This window comes from Mus caroli, unplaced genomic scaffold, assembly GCF_978045245.1.
Source record: "Mus caroli unplaced genomic scaffold, Mus_caroli_1 scaffold_13, whole genome shotgun sequence".
NCBI classification, from domain to species: domain Eukaryota; kingdom Metazoa; phylum Chordata; class Mammalia; order Rodentia; family Muridae; genus Mus; species Mus caroli.
The window spans coordinates 112,291,853-112,302,272 of NW_028227268.1; the positions used below are offsets into that span (position 1 = coordinate 112,291,853).

The 10,420-nt window shown below is 46.5% G+C and overlaps 1 protein-coding gene across 1 annotated transcript in view; it reads right to left on the reverse strand.

The window, feature by feature from the left end:
• Vwc2 (von Willebrand factor C domain containing 2) overlaps window positions 1-9,315 on the reverse strand; it is a 141,657-nt gene extending 132,342 nt beyond the window's left edge. The window contains exons 1-2 of the mRNA XM_021178107.3: window positions 8,927-9,315; window positions 6,832-7,627 (exon numbers count right to left, since the gene is read on the reverse strand). Of these exons, the coding sequence (XP_021033766.1) occupies window positions 6,832-7,524 (693 nt within the window). The 5' untranslated portion in view covers window positions 7,525-7,627; window positions 8,927-9,315. The remainder of the gene's footprint in view (window positions 1-6,831; window positions 7,628-8,926) is intronic.
• Window positions 9,316-10,420: the final 1,105 nt, after the last annotated feature.

A 10,420-nucleotide genomic window follows, 5' to 3' on the forward strand; every position in this document is an offset into this window, starting at 1 on the left:
AACATGATATGCATAGCCCCTCACCACTGGCCAAAAACTATAAGGCCAACCAATCATGGATTATAATTTCCAAAATAGTGTATCAAAACCCTCTGATTTTATTAATAGATTTTTCTACTTTACTTGAATACTGAAAAATATGGTTATGTTTTAAAATCATATTCAGGATTTTGTGTATTTTGTAAAAGGTAGAATTCTGCCCATCTTTCATATTGTCATGGAAGTAATGGTCTCTTGTTTAAATAATTGGAAATGAATGTAACTACAGAGTAGCTTAATTATTGGTCTTAGAACTTTTCTACTGTCCTAGGGCCTCTGAGAGAACTCACAAGGCTACAGGCAGATTCCTGACATCATCTTTTTCTGCAGATTCGAAAGCCAGGCCATGTCCTGGCTGCACCCCAATGCCTGACAGAAATAGAATGAGACAAGAGATCCAGCTGGCAGGATATCAGCCTAGGAACACATGAGAGGCAACAAGACTTCCAACTACATGGTCAGGAAAGTACTCTGAAGGATGGTTCAGAGCAGACCAGCCTAAGTAGAAAGTCTACCTTTCATTAGCTAATAATGGTTTTGTTTGAACAGCTTTTTCTTTCCCTTGGGACATCTGTCCTAGAGGCTCCTATCATTTAAAAACAGGCCATCACCAAGGACTGAGCTCATTATTCATTAATGCTGAGCCATAGCAAGGAAGAATGGCTTCCTCCTTAGATCTTCCCATCAAGACCCTCTAGATATGTTATACCACAGTGGCCCTGCTTGTCAACTAGAGGTCTTTGCTTCTCATACAGTTTCCAATATATAGCCCAGTACATGGCTCACATAAATTAAAATATTTTGAGGAAGTAACTGCCAGGATGGGTTTTATGTCAGAATGTATAAATATGGATATTTTAATCTGAATAAAATTTCTTACAACACAGCTCTACTAATCAGTAATTGATGATTAGGGTGTCTTCAGATGGAGACTCAGGGAGATCTAAACCACATAATGGTATAGCCAATCTTTCCAGGAGAACTCATCTGAGCATCTGCACAAGGGTTGAGGGTAGGATTTTTCTTACATCTGTTCAGAATGTCATAAATGCAAACTGTTCTCATTTTTTTTTCTGATGGTAAGAGATGTTCAGGATACTGCCTATTGCACTCCGCCAACAAACAAGGCAGGCCTGAAAGTGTTCCAGGGTGTGATATGTGGCAGACCAAGACTCACACTAGCATGTCTACATGCCAAGAACTCCATACCTACAGTTGAAGAAAGTGGGACATGACAGTAAACAGTGTGAGGATCCTAGAACTCCTTCAGAGTACACGCAGCTGTATGGCATTGAATAAGGTACACATTTTCTAAGGGGAAATGTTAGTACTAATGTCTATAGAAACAACTACTATGTTGAGAAAGAGCCATATGTGTGAGCAAATGGCTTCCTAAGGCTGTCCTTCCACAGCTGCTAAAAGTCATCCCATTGCCACAGGAACTAGACAGCTGCATATTGACATGAACCTTTCACTTGTTTGATATTGGCACTAGACAAACAAATGTCACAGTGATGAGCTAACTACTGGGAAACCTTCAGATGTATTTGACTGTTGGGTCCCAGGTGGGTATGGTCTTCACTAAGGTCCTGTCTTTCTCTTGAGACCTAATGTTCTGTGACTGATTGAATCATTGCCCTTTGCTCTTATAGGTTGCCTAGGACTAAATGTCTTTATTTCATTACAATTCAATAGTTCATAATTTAAAAGACATAGACATTTATTGTATTTTGAGTCTAAAACATCATATATGTGTATAAATAAATGTTTAGCTAAATGGATTCAGTTATTTATTAGGCATAAATGTCATTCAGGTGGTGGAGTATGTGTAAATGTTCTTTTTGTACAAGTAGCTGGATTTAATCACCATTCTCACTGCCACACACAAAATGATACTTGCTCGGTGAGGGTAGATAGTAATAGCATTGTTTTTGGCTAAGCAACCAATACCAGTCAAAAGAACGTAAACACCATTAGACTAAAAATGTGATTGAGTCTGTTTTACTGGCATTTATCCAAAATTGCAACAGACATCTATTTTGACAGAAGGTTTGGTTCTATGTTTCATGTAAAAATACTCTTCTCATTGATGAAAGTCTAGAAATTTTTGTGATACAGTTAATGGTAAGCCAGATACTGAGTGAGAGAAAGAGAGAGAGAGAGAGAGAGAGAGAGAGAGAGAGAGAGAGAGAGAGAGAGAGAGAACGAGCTTGCTTTAAACTCAGTGGCCCCTATCCAATTTTCCTGTAGGAATCCCAAGTTTCTTTGCTTCTCAACAGTTCTGAAATTTAACAGACAATTCATCAAGCAATGCCTACTAATAATTCATATTCCCTTCTTCAAAGGCATAGTGGTTGCCAGTTAAGTTTCTTATTGCTTTGCTAACCGTGCTGAATACCTTGAGCTGTTACTTTCTAACCAGAAGCGAGGAAACATGAAGTGTTAGCTATGTAACACAGCCTTACTGCAGTGAGCCCCATGAGTTCCATTGGTTTGAATGAGATACTGAACCGGTTACAGACTTCCATTTATACTTTCACGAATCCTTCAGAACCAGAATTCCCACAGGGGCAACAACTTGTTGGGTAGATCAAAATAAACTTACTTCTTGTTAATGAATTTCAAATGCAGTCTGCTTCTTCACTAAATGGTAGTCATCATGGGGGATAGGTTTAAAATTCAACAGAGTAGCAGAGTCATCTTCTAGCTGCTGTGACTTGAGAATGTAGCCACAGAAGCAACATACCAACACCAACAGTGGCACTCAGAATGGAACTGACACAATTATATGGGTCAAGGTGATGTTCACTGGATCTCGAATTGCCATCTTTTCCTGTGCCTTTGGCTATGTAGATATGTCCCTCTCCACTCCACATATCTTGTTTCTCCCTTGGTCTCATTGCCACAAGGTGAACTCTGGTTCTCTGGTCGTTGACAATCTGTACTCAGAGTGAACTATATTCGGACTTATATGGTCAAGTCACAAATACAATAGCTAATAATTTGACTGCATTTGGAGATCTGGCCTTTGAGAGGGGAAACCAAGTTAAAATGAGGTCATTGGAGTAGCAACCCAACAGTACTGGTATCCTGGCAAGATATTTAGATTGGGGGATTTAGCTTAGAGTGTTTGTTTGTGTTATGGAAGGCCACTGATTCAACCCACACAACAACAATCACCACCACCAAGAAAGAAAGAAAAAGAAACCCTGAATACAAATACCTGAAAAAAAAAGAGCAAATAATGAGGGAAGACAGCCTTTTACAAGTCAACGAAAACACCCTAGACATAATCAAGCTTACATTTGCCTTGATTTCACATTTCTAGCCTCTAGGACCACAAGGGAATGCATTTCTACATATTAGGGAACCCATTTTTTTTAAATTTGGTACTTGTTATGGAAACCATAGCCAACTAATATTTCTCAAAAGCACAAAGCAGATAGAACTTGTTCTGTGTTGGATGTCTGCTGTTTGCTATTAAGTTGAAGAACAAGACAGTTGGTAACTAATCAAGAGGCAGTGGTAAATGGTTTTACTACTAACCTGACCTCCTATTCAGGAATATAAATGGGATTACAGCCATCCAGAGGAGTGCGGCTATCATCTTTGTCACAATGAACACCTTTGAAGTGTTTTGTTGAGAGCTAAAGTTTTCTACTGATTTGTATCCATAAATAGTATTAGATTTGATGAGGGTTAAAGTATCCAGAAAGGAGATAAAAGGCAGAGATGAGAGTCTGCAGTGAAAGGGTTGGGAAGCATGTGTCCAAAGGTAGGGAAGCACAGAACCAAGTTGATGCTGATCTGTTATAGGTGCCAAATGCTCCACACATCACAGGCAACTGCTAGCAGCTGCCACCCCCAGAGTTTCACCTGCTTTTTATTTCAAATCCCCACCAGGCAGGACCAGCAATTTCTTCTGTCAGAAATTAGAGACCAGCCTGTTACAGGGCTCTGCATCTCCTTAGGAAAGAAAGTTCCCTCCCTTCCTTCTGTGCTAAGGAAAACAGTTCTGAACATTAGTCTAGTATGTTGTACAATACATTGGTGGACAGATAATCTCTCTCTCTCTCTCTCTCTCTCTCTCTCTCTCTCTCTCTCTCTCTCTCCTCTCTCTCTCTGACTGCTACATGAACATTGTACATTTGCAAAGTAAATATCCATCCATTGTCATCCAAGACCTCCAAGGACTTGAAGCTGACTCTGTACTCTTCCATACTGATCCTGTGCAAAACCTCCCATCCAAGTGTTGGATCCTTGTACAATGTTGAGAAGCAAAAACCACAGGCACAAATGACTTCTATGGGCCTTCTCAAATGAGAGCAATGACTAGAAATTTACTTGATACCAATATCAGGGAGCAAGCATAAGTTAGAGTAAACTTTATGTAAACTATATATTATAATAGAAAGCACATAGTTAAAGTTAGTAACAGCTTTGTGATATCCAAACATGTGACATTCTAGTATGTGTAGAGACCACCTGAAAGTTAAGAATGAAAAGTCAGGCTGGAGATAGCTCAGCCAGTTTGCTTTGCAAGTATGAGGACCAGAGTTTAAAAGTCAGGTGCTGTGGCTTACCCCTATAAGGCTCATGCTTCAGACAGGGGGAAGGATGGAGCCAGAGGATCTCTAGATGTGCTGAGGATAGCCAAATCAGTGAGCCGCTTCACTTTCAAAGACCTTGTCTCAAAAGCAAGGTGAGAACTGAGGAAGACAGCACATATTGACCTCGGCTCTATGCATGTGTGTGTGTGTGTGTGTGTGTGTGAGAGGGGGGGAGGGATAGGAGGGGGAGGGGGGAGAGTATGAAAAGCCATTTAAAGAAGGAACATGTGAAAACTCTAATCTTTCCTGTTTCCTTTGTCACTATCACCCCTTTTCCCAGAATTTGAAAACATATTTCGATCTATACAATACCAGTTTTTGCAGGCAAGAATCAAACAAGAGGTTGCCTTCCCCCAAAAAGGAAAAGACAGTTTTTTTTGTTGTTGTTTTGTTTTTCCTCCTAGAATTTGGCAATGAATTATGATAACAGAAGTTTGAGTTCTCCTGTATTTGTGATTTCAGGTGCAGGGATAGCTCCACTGGGAAGTGTTACAGCTCTTTATTTTATAGGAAAATAATTCCTTAGCTCACCTCACAAAGCTGTTCTAAAGTGCTGGGGAACTCTATAACCAGAAGAAGCAACAAATGTTACTAATTTAAAAGCAACTGTTTATCTTTGACTTTATAAGACTGATTATCTTATGAACCCAAACCACTTGAGAGAATTGTGCTCGGATTCCCAAACATCTGGAGAGTTCTCTGGCAGCATCCTCAGTACACAGGAGCCATTCTGAGGATAGTATTCTCGAGTCTACATCTCCTGAGTTGGGTCCTGTAAAATTTTTTATCAAAGTTGTCTTTCTCTAAGGTGCTGAAGCCGCTATTCCCTGCTCATTAGCCTTGGGGGCAGTTGGTTCCTCTTCTTAAAGAAAACAGCAAAAAGATTCCCACATCAGGCATTGCATGTCTTCTTATAGTCATGCGTTTGACCATCAGGCAAATCCAAATGGAAACCTATGTTTCCTAAGTAAAACACAATGCCAGTTACACAGTTTTCAGATTATCTGTAGATCAGTTCCTCCTGGCTGAACACTTCACTATGCTCCGAACACTGGCTGGTATTCACGCCACTCATTAATCTGCCTTTCACACATGGAGTCTAGGGATCCACAAATTTACAGGGGATCCTCAAAGGCTTCCAACTTCTGCTTAGGGTTTGGAGCTTCAGGATGATCTCTGCTGGTAGGGGAAAAATGTCTTTGGAATGCTAAACCAAAGACCAGAGCTATTTTGCGGTGTTTGCAAATGCAGACATGAATACATTTCTAAGGTTCCTAACCCAGAGGCAGACAATGCTCCTTGAACCATGCTCAACACATACAAGCAGGGTAGAACTTCCATGCACACCAATAGGTTCCAATAGGAATTGACCATGCTTCAAGTGGAAGGTAAGGGTGAAAGCATAAACTATAGAGTAGAATTTCTTAGCTTGGCACAATCTGCTCTGTTAGCTGCTCTACCTTCAGAACATTTAAGAAATATTCTCTGCCTCAGTTTCTTTTTTCTAAAACGGAGATAGATAATCTACCTCGTAGCCTGATCTATCACTCTATGTGAGAACGTTAGCCTGGAATCCAATGCAGAAGATCAAGAGAAATAAAATGCATTGCATTCCTCTAAGATTAAAACACTTAACCACAAACTGGGCTCTCGATATTGCTTTCCAGCATATTTTGGCAACTAGTAAATAAAAATATTTTCTTTTGATACTTAGAACAGTTATTTGTTAGTCTGAACTCCGGATCTGGGGGAATGGCTTATGCATATGAATGGTCTTCCTTAATTAGCCATTAACTAAAGACTATGTCCCAAGTGGCAGGGTAATTTACACCGTGTTTGAAAACAGGTTGAACACTTCACTTCTAAATTAGGAGCAATGAATTCATGTTGAAAGTGTAGCCAATAAACCCGCAGCTGTTCCCTTAGTGTCAAGACTTCAGTCTAAAGTAACCTTTTTATGGCAAATACCTGATCAGTCAATACAGAGTGCCCACACTGCTCTACCAAGGACTATCCCAGCACTGAAGAAAGGGCATCTTAAAGGGGTACCAAACTGCCCTCTGCCTCTGAGAACGAGGGAGATCATTTTCTTCAAAGGGGGGGGGGGGATATGCCACAGAACCAAAGCCATTATGCCCCTTTTCAGAAGGTGCCAAGTCGCCAGCAGGCGCTTGCCTCTTACCACGAACTCCTCCAAAGTCTGGTAGGTCTTGCCCCGGAACTCGCAGTAGTTCTTCTTCTCCTTGCACTGCGGACAGCACTGGCTGGTGTCGACGTGGATGCAGCGCGGGTGAAGCCGTGGGCACTCTGGCTGTGCGCAAAGGGGCCCCTCCTCCGTACACAGACACGGGCAGGCTGAGGGACCTGGGGCGAACTTCTCCCCGATCGCATACACGAAGCCACTCTCGTCCACGCAGCCCTTCCCGCGGTAGTCGGGGTAGGCGTATTCCTCAGGCAGCTCCGGTGTGGGAACGAGTTCCAGGCTGATAGCTTCCTGGGCGGCGGCCGGGGGCTCCCCCTGTGGGGTATCCCCTCGAGGCCGGACCTGCCAGTCCGCGGCCTTGGCGCTCCCGCTCTGGGCAGCCCAGGCCTGCTTCTGCTTGCTCCACGCCTCCCGGCCCGAGAGCGCGCGGCTGCCCTTGCTCTTCCAGTCCCGGGCACTGCTGCCCTCGTCCCTCGAGGCGCGCCCGAGCTCGCTCACCCGCCCCGGGCTGTCCCGAGACGCGTGCTCGCGCTTCTCCTGGCCGGGTTGCTCAGGAGCTTGGGCCAGCTTCTCCAGCGGGATGCTCGGACTGCACAGAGCCACCATCAGGCAGCAGGTGACCAAGAGGGAACTGGAGAGCGCGCCAACTGCCATCGCAGAGGAGCTAGGCATCCCCTACCACGTCCCGGCGGGCGGGCGGGCGGGGAGCGCGGACGATGAGCGAGTCGCATTCACAGCCCGGGGGCGCGCCGCTGCCAGCCTGGAGTCGCCGTCCCTGCGGAGAGAACAGCAGTACAACTGAGCTCCGCGGCTCGCGCGCACCTCGGCCCTGCCGTGGCCGTAGCCCCCTCCCGACCCGGCGCCGCCCGGGCTCTAGCATCCCTCTAGATTAAGGAGCTGGACGCCGGGGGCGGGGGCAACTTGCCCAGTGTCTGGTATACAACGAGGTTCTCAGACATCACACATGTGCAAGGAATACACAGCAAGCCAAGTTGGAGAAAAACACCGGCCGCGAGGGTCTCCTGCAGTGAAGATTAGTGCTGGAGACGGTCACCGGCAGGATGCGGAGCCCAGAAAAATGCAGCAAGTCGGGCGGGTGCGGGCTGCAAGGCTTGCACTCAAAGCTCAAATCCTGGCACCTGGGCTGGCCCTCCCTAAGTCTTGGCCGCATTTCCCGCAGGTTTCTAAACAGAGAATTCCGCAGTGGAGTTGGAGACTGACAAACGTGCGCGCAAATTAAAGAGAAACCCTTCCTCTCCTGCCCAAGGGGTTTGTGCATGGAAAGAAAGCTGGGGGAGAAGTGAGAGAAAAAGAAAAACACCCCCTTCCAACAAAACCAAAACCTTGCTGCTACTCTGAAGACCCCACGACTCATTTGTAACTTCTTAGATGCCTGCTCTCTAGGGAGTACATGCCCCTCAGTTCTCTAACCTAGGCACTATCTGGGCTTTGCCTGGTTGGCCGGGTCCAGGATTCCTGAGGCTTTATTCCTTAGCCGCTACCCCACTGGCTCTTCACTAGGAGATGTGGAGGGTGACTGTGAGCGCTGCTTCCGGCTAGAGCGCTATCTTGGAGGAGCACATAACCTGGAGGGGTCTTGGTGATGGATAAGTGATGCTCGCCCAGGGAGTACTGAGAAGGAAGAAGGGGAGTGCAGGGTCATAGAACTAGGGCCAAGACTATCTTACTGAAGGGCCTCTTCCAGCCTTTTGTGGATCTCAAAGTTTCTGCCACCCAAAGGAGTCTAGAGCCCCCCAGGCATCGCTGGGTACAGACATTCCAGTCTCTACTTGCTTCTGCCAAACACTCACCCTCTCCGTGCGCACCAGTGCCTCTGTCCCCCTCTATCTCTGCCAGCCCTTTCTATTAGGACTCCAATTAAGGCTGGCCTCTGGCTCACCGCCAATGCCAGTGGACCTCAGCTCAGGGCGAGTCGCCCATATTTAAAACTTGGCAGGCAGGAAGGGGTCCTCTCCTTCAGATCGGCCATAGAGTAGTTTCCGGAGGCGTCCCCGTGCCTGCGGTGCGGACCTCCAACATGCACCCTCACCCCGGCGGAGTGGCACCTACATACATGAGCTCAGGACGCAGGAGGGACGCCGGGCTGTAGCGGGCGCGGCCCTGGGGCTCCAGTGCCCATCCTGGTACCGGCCGGGCACCAGCGCAGGGCGGACCGCGGAGAGCACAGTCCGACCTGCGCGCTCCACCAGGCGCATGCACCTAGCTAGAGCATTTGACCCAGCCTGTTCATCTGGCTGCTGGTGGCCGGTAGCCTTCTTGGAGTCCTGTCAGTGCCCGTGTTGCCTTCCGCCTCTCATCCCCGGGTTTCTCATCCCTGAGTCTCCACCATGAAGCGTGCTCTAGGGAGCCGCCAGAGCCCAGTCTTGCTCTCCTTGCCAGCCAGGCAAAGAATTTCTCCAAACCGAGCTGCGGGGACCAGTGGGCAGCCTCTGTGCCCTGGAGGAGAGGAGCAGCTCGGAGCGCGTCCTGAGGGCCAATGGGATTCAGGCTGGCTGAGAGCCGCACGCCTGCTGCCTGTCGCAGCTGCCTAGCGTAGGGCTCACATCCCGCTCCCTCCTCCGCTGCCCACGCTCAGGAGGCGTCGCCACCAGGACTGGCGTTGCCCTGCCCTCGGTGGGTAGGAAACCTGAGCAGCACGCGCTGCCCTGGCAGCCGCTGCTCAGCCCACCTGTCAGGCTCACTCAGGCTTCCTTCTCAGACGTGTCACTCACTCCCCTCTGGACCTTTCATCTTGGCTTTTCTTCTTTCTGTTTATTCTTTTCTTTAAAATCCTCTCCCCCTAATTGGCCCCCTCTGGCTTTGCTCTCAGTGAACAGATTGCTTTTGCTGCTGTTGGAAATGTAAACCAAACTGTTGAGTTTGGAATTCCAAGGATGTGTTAGCAGAGACTGTAGGGAGGTTTATTCCACCTTTACATCCAGAAACCCAGAGGAACAGACAAGGACGAACAAGAAAGGTGGAAGATTTCAAACAGCATATACTCTGGTTCTCCTCTACCACAGAGGCTGCTGCAGCTGCTGCTGACTTGTTCAAATGCTGATGTCAGTTCGCCCCCCTTTGATCTTGAAGGCAGAATCTGCTTTTTTTCTTGGATAAAGGACTAAAGGCCAGTGGTATATGTTCAAATTAATCTCCAAAGTGAGATGTTTAAAGAAATATCTGTTTCTTAGACAGTGGTTACTCTCCATGCCAACGGTGCTCAGATAGTGACACACAACTTTGCAGGGTCAGGCCATTGGGAGTGAGACTGCCTTGGGAGGAAGGAACTATTTTCTCTGCCTCTGTGTAGATAATGAACCAAGGTTTAAGTGTAGACTTGAAAGAATAAGACCTGGAAATTCCTTGGGAGGCTGCTTTTCCTTACATACAGCCACATGCACACTGACAAAAATTTAGGGAGTCTCTATGACCAAGATAATTTGCTGGCTTGTTCCTCAAGACTTGTTTAGCCTGCCTTCTTAGACTGACAGTCCAAGGATGGCACCACTTACAATGGGTTTCTACCTCACACCAATCACTAAGACAAATGTCTACAGCCTGATCTTAT